Source organism: Oncorhynchus masou, chromosome 13 (assembly GCF_036934945.1).
Source record: "Oncorhynchus masou masou isolate Uvic2021 chromosome 13, UVic_Omas_1.1, whole genome shotgun sequence".
Lineage (NCBI taxonomy): Eukaryota > Metazoa > Chordata > Actinopteri > Salmoniformes > Salmonidae > Oncorhynchus > Oncorhynchus masou.
This window is the reverse complement of record NC_088224.1, coordinates 52,436,832-52,443,099: the sequence shown is the minus strand read 5'-3', so window position 1 is coordinate 52,443,099 and position 6,268 is coordinate 52,436,832. Positions and strand designations below refer to the sequence as shown.

The following is a 6,268-nucleotide window of genomic DNA, read 5'->3' as shown; positions in this document are numbered from 1 at the left end:
ACTTGCTCCAGAGCGTTCAGGACCTCAGACTGGGGCGAAGGTTCACCTTCCAACAGGATAATGACCCTAAGCACACAGCAAAGACAATGCAGGAGTGGCTTTGGGACAGGTCTCTGAATGTCCTTGATTTGCCCAGCCAGAGCCCGGACTTGAACCCAATCGAACAGCTCTGGAGTGACCTGAAATTAGATGTGCAGCAACGCTCCCAATCTAAACTAACAGAGCTTTAGAGAATCTGCAGAGAAGAATGGGAGATACTCCTCAAATACAGGTGTGCCAAGCTTGTTGCGTCATACCGAAGAAGACTCGATGCTGTAATCACTGCCAAAGGTGCTTCAACAAAGTACTGAGTAAAGAGTCTGAATATTTATGTAGATGTGATTCTTTTTTATAAATCAACACACACTGAAGCCACTCCTGCACGACAAAACCTTTTCCCCCTCAGGAGACTGAAAAGATTTGGCATGGGTCCTCAGATTCTCAAAATGTTTTACAGCTGCACCATCGAGAGCATGGTTGCATCACTGGTTGCATCACTGCCTGGTATGGCAAATGCTCGGCCTCCAGAGGGTAGTGCATACAGCCCAGTACATCACTGGGGCCAAGCTTCCTGCCACCCAGGACCTCTATATCAGGCTGTGTCAGAGGAAGGTCCTAAAAATTGTCAAAGACTCCAGCCATCCTAGTCATAGACTGTCCTCTCTGCTACCACACGGCAAGCTGTACCAGAGTGCCAAGTCTAGGTCCAAGAGGCTCCTAAATAGCTTCTACCTCCAAACCATAAGACTCCTGAACAGCTAATCAAATGGCTACCCAGACTATTTGTATTAGCCCCCCCCCCCTCCCCTCTGGAACACTGCTGCAACTCTGTTATCCATGCATATAAAAAATATTTTCTTAAAACTGCATTGTTGGTTAAGGGCTTGTAAGTAAGCATTTCACTGTAAGGTCTACACCTGTTTTATTCAGCGCATGTGACAAATACAATTGGATTTTAATTGGTTTGACTTTGCTCCGTTCATCTTTCCTTCGATCCTGACTAGTCTCCCACTGCCTGCCACTGAAAAACATCCACACAGCATGATGTACGTTTCTACCTCAATTACTCAATGACTCGGTTTGGGTACCCTGTGTATATTGCCAAGTTATTGTTACTCATTGTGTATTTATCCTTGTGCTATTATTTGTCTATTATTCTATTATTTCTCTTTTAATGTTTCCCTCTGCATTGTTGGGAAGGACCCATAGTAAGCATTTCACTGTTAGTGAACCTGTAGTTTTCAAAAAATCTGGAAGGGTATGGCTTCTAATTGATTTAAGTAGCTGAGATGAAAGTGCAATTTGTTTCTGAAAAATAGTTAAAATATGTTTAATTTGATTTATTTTTAACTGCAGTGTTTGTGTTTCTGACATCTGAAATAAGAAATCATATATTACATAATATTGTGTTATACAGGTGATCAGGTTATAGTGTAAATATAGTTGAAGTAACTGTTATACAAATAAATGATAAATTAACTATCATTAAAGAAAGACTGTAAATTTGTGTAAATTAAGTATTTCAGAATGTAGTGTGTTTCAGGTACAATTGCAGGTGCATTGCAATTTTAACACTTCCAATTGTAATTAAAAGTTTAATAACAGACCAAAAACAGTGTTAGTGACTGTCTTGTAGGATTTATGAAAGTAAGCAATTTATGCTTTGCGTTTTCATGATTTTGGCACCAATCGCGATCGATGTCCGACCCATATATGACCACGTTCCTTCTGCTCATATCAGGTTGTTTATGGCGCAATTAAATAAATAAAACCTTAAGCCAACCTACTTCCTGATAGAAATTCAACCACTTGTATGTGTAGTCGCAGTTATATTTTGTATTTGGTCAATTACCTAGCTAGTTGTTTCAATCATTGTTTAATTAAGATAACGTATCTATTTTTTTTGCCAGTCTACACTTTTGAACTAACGTTAAAATGTGGCTAGCTAGCGAGTTCTACCACGTCACGTTGTAAGACACGGTCTAGCTAGCTAACGTTAGATACTTTAATTTCCAGTCTGCCATTTGGGATTTGTCGACTAAATGTAATATATGTATCTATTGGCATAGTTGTGAATATCAGCGTTAGCTAGCTATTAGCTGTTCGTTAGCTAGCTACGACTTCTCTGCTCTGTTTGACTGCGAGTTCGTGGCTTTCTAGTTGGCTGGCAGCTACACATCTTTCATGTGGGCTTGCGTTGGATGGATCATATAATTAGGAATTTAATCGGTTCTCTGAGATGGATCAAGCATCAGTAGCTTAGGACTGTTAGGTGTTTTTCCGGACACGGCCCTGGAACATGTTTAGCTATGCTATGGCTATACGCTTTTTGACTAGGAACATTGAATAAATGCATATTCGGGGCCACTTTATCTCCACCCCGCAACATGGATACGGATGTTTTTCACCGTGGTGAAGGGTGCGGGGGTTATGTGAAACGCTGGTTTAGGGCTACGCCCACTGAGCTCTCTGATCTTAGGGCAGACAGGCAGAGTGTAAAATGGCGCACAGCTGTCGGTGGCGGTTCCCCGCTCGGCCCGGAGGGAGCAGCAACTTAGGCACCGGGAGGAGAGCGGGCCGAATCCGGGTCACTGCCTCCCTTCGAAGTAGCACAGGGACCCACCCTAACACGGCTGGGCTCGGACCCGGCTTTGATGCTGCGTTACAGGTCTCATCTGCTATCGGTTGCAACCTGCAGAAATTTCGGGATGTTTTGGGAGAGTCGAGTGGTTCAAGCAGCGGGGAGGTAAGTGAAAGACCAACTTGATTGTGGTTGGTTGTTAGCTAGCTTGCTAACGTGAAATAGCTGCAATGAGAAGTGTAACATGAAGTGTCGAACACGCGCTAGCAATGGTATAGTACCAAGGAGTTATGTTGCTGCCTCCGTATTCGGTGTTAGGAGTGTGACTCAACTTGTCATCGCAGATTAGTTAACTTTTTGTTTGGCCTTGATCCCCACACTGGGTATCAAGCCCATCAACATGCTTCAATCCATGTGCTGTTACTAACGTTAAGTTATCCCTTTCACAGTGATTCACCATACAAGTCACAACAAGGAAGCCCGTTTAGGATCAGTAGCTAGCTGAGTAGCACCAACGGTGCTGATGTTGTGAATAGTTAAAAGTAGCCTGGTGACTTTCTAGACAAAATTTGGCCAAAGTGAATTCATTATTGTCTGTCTAGTTGTCTAACATTGCCACAGAGGTGAAAATAGAGGGATGTGATATAAAGCTACAGTATCTGGTTAGCGGCCATTGTTGGCTTAGTTGTGGAGTGGTGCCTTGTGGGGATAGAGCCTCATCATATCTCACCATCAACTCTTCAGAGTTCAGGATCAGGTCCTACGAGCCAGTGTGATACAGTAACATGCTAACTTTAGCTAACGTTGGCTCAGTCTTTGGTACATTTCTGTGATGCTAGTGTTACATTGAATAACACTGTAGCATGGGACCTCCCGGTTAGCGAGCGAGGTTCCTGTTTGAAAACAAAACATGTCAATTTAGGGAGGACAAGTTAACCTGAACTTCATGTTTTTGATTCTTGCTAAGGCATCTAGCTACCAAACGTTAATTATACTCCACTCATTTGAATTGCAATAACCTAGGAACGTTAGACACTTTATTTTGCAAACATTGACTAGCTTAACATTAAACACCTATAGTATATCGAAGAGTTCAAGAAGCTGTCGTTATCCATAGCTTGCTGCGAGGTGTCAGTTCAATGCTAACCATCGAACGAGGCTATTTACCTTGCCTAAATGATCAGCTAGCTACTATTCGTCTTTCTGCCTTGATCCACGCTTCTAAAGTTGCTAGGTAGACGCTACAATAGTTAGAAACAACATTGTCGATTTAGATATTTGGGTATGGCTAATGGTCGGGGTAGCTCGCTAAGTGATGGATTTGAGCTTTTGTAGTAAGACTCGCACATTTGGCTAAGTGTTTAGCTCATGAACCTAACGTTACCATGCTACGCACTACGCCACGGTAGCTAGCTATTGCTGATCCATAGGAAAATGGGAGGTGGACATGTTTTTCCCCGTCTTCACACAGTGCGTAGTATCAAAATAATGTCGGCATTGTGGACATCTGATGAAGTGCTAGCGAACTACAATTTTTTTTGTTGGGCTGAGAATGGTTCGCCAGTGTCATGTGTGTTTGATGTGTGCTCCTCCGAATTCCATCTTTCTAAGTACTGACGGTAGGCTAGCGAGCTACAATAACGAGCCTTTTTTTTTGTGTTGTCGGACCTTGTGATGTGGGGGTGTGTTCGGGTTTAGCGAACTACCATCTTTATTTTTTCATGATGAGCACGCGTTCAATGCAGTGGGAGTAGACCCTAGTGTTGTAGTAGAATCGGACGTGGAGGGTAACTCAACACTTTATCAACGTTGTAAGATGTACTGTTATATTAGAGTACTTATTGGGGTAATTCAGGTTTGATGTTAAGAAAATATATTTTGAGGTTTCTCCAGTCCCTCACTCCCTCATGTGTGATTTTTCAATAAGCCCCTTATCATAAGAACTATTGCGGTATCTGGAAACACTGATTCTGTCCTGTGTGTGTTTACAGTCTCCTACCATCACTAGTAGATTAGCCGAAAGGTTAATATAATCTACTTTGATGTTGGCCAGTGCTATAGAAATGAGTCCCTCTGTCTGGACTAACACTTTTTTTTTTAAATAGGAAGGCAGATCAACATGTCCCCCTCTATCCCAAGACACACAAAGAGCTTGGGAAAACACGCTGGGATGCGGTGGGGACATACGGCCAAAATCCCAGTGTAACTTGCCACTCATGGATGTTGCAGACACAGCATTGTGATTTCATTCAGTGGCTGTTGCGCCTGGGCAGGATTGTTCTGGCTCATCGCAGCCTGCTGAGCTCATGGAGCAGCCGGACACTGAGCCCCGCCTTCCAAGCAGACCCAAATCCACTTCAGCCACACAGGGGCCGTCTGAGCTCAACTTTTCTTCTGACAGCTGCCACTTTGGAATAGATTAGCCAAGCCTTTTGGGATCCCTCAAAAGAGGGCTTGTAGACCATTGTTGTTCAAATTGCAGCATTTGTAGGCTATTGAATTGGGTATTTAAATGTTTATTGATCCAGCCAAATGATGGTTGTCTATTTAAGCGCCCATCTGCCAAAGGTGTCTTTTTTGGGGACATTTGTTTGGCCTTTAACAAAAATCAGACTCACTTTTGTTTTGTCTTTAGAATCAAACCCCTCTCGCTTGACTCCGATTTAAGACCGATGTCAATCCCTCACACAAGTGCAGCTGAATAGCTGTTAGCAAACTGAATGCTTTGCCTCACTGGTTTTTGCTAAATGTTGTTTGGGCGGAAGGGGTCCAGCAGGTGTTTGCCCTATTTATATGGCGGAGCTCCCGTCCCCGAGACAGTGCGTGGATCCAAGCAGGAAGCTTTGTCTGCTTTTATTCCAGCTTTCATGAAGTGCAGACGGCTGAAAGAGCACAGGCACTGATATCAAAGGGTGAAGAGCGAAGCCTCCTCCCCTAGGGACTACGCTGGGAGGAGAATTAGTCACAGACCCTCCCATCCACTGCTTTATTCTGCTCTAGCAGGCGGCCAAAGGGTTTTCACCTCTGCTTTCAGGGCTGTGAGAAAGCCATCAATTGTGTGTGGGGTTGGTCCCCCATACTTTATGCCCCTTATTACACCTCGCAGGAGGCGACTTCAGCTTTGTTTTGATTAGGGTGCTGGTCGGAGATGCCTCTCTCTGCCACTGTGGGTGTGAGGTGTTGGGAACATGAGCCATCAATTCTAGCAGTATCTGTTTTTTTTACCCGGTATTTTGGCACCCGAGAGAGACGAATATCAATCTTTAGTGGGACACTCAGAATTCCCTTTTTTTTTTTTTTTGAATTCTTCCGAGACTCCCGATGGGCGCAGCGGTCTAAGGCACTGCATCTCGGTGTTAGAGGCATCACTACAGACACCCTGGTTCGAATCCAGGCTGTATCACAACCCGCAATTGGCCCAGCATAGTCTGGGTTTGGCTGGTTTAGGAAGTCATTGTAAATAAGAATTTGTTCTTAACTGACTTGCCTAAATAAAATTTAAAAATCAGTCATTGGCCAGAGCAATCTGACCAGAATTCCCCAGTGGCCTTTTATTAGGAATGTGCCACCGGAAGGGCATATACAATACAGTATGATCTCCTCCTCGATTGAGATTCAAAGGAGGGGAGAAGTATCCATAGTAAATCG

The 6,268-nt window shown here is 43.7% G+C and overlaps 1 protein-coding gene across 4 annotated transcripts in view; it reads left to right on the top strand.

Annotated features, from left to right (window-relative positions):
• Positions 1-2,302: 2,302 nt before the first annotated feature.
• Positions 2,303-6,268, top strand: part of kmt2a (lysine (K)-specific methyltransferase 2A) — a 55,372-nt gene continuing 51,406 nt past the window's right edge. For all 4 annotated transcript variants that reach the window (XM_064984230.1, XM_064984229.1, XM_064984227.1 and 1 more), the window contains exon 1: positions 2,303-2,785. In XM_064984230.1, coding sequence (XP_064840302.1) covers positions 2,540-2,785 — 246 coding nt within the window. In that variant the 5' untranslated portion in view covers positions 2,303-2,539. The remainder of the gene's footprint in view (positions 2,786-6,268) is intronic.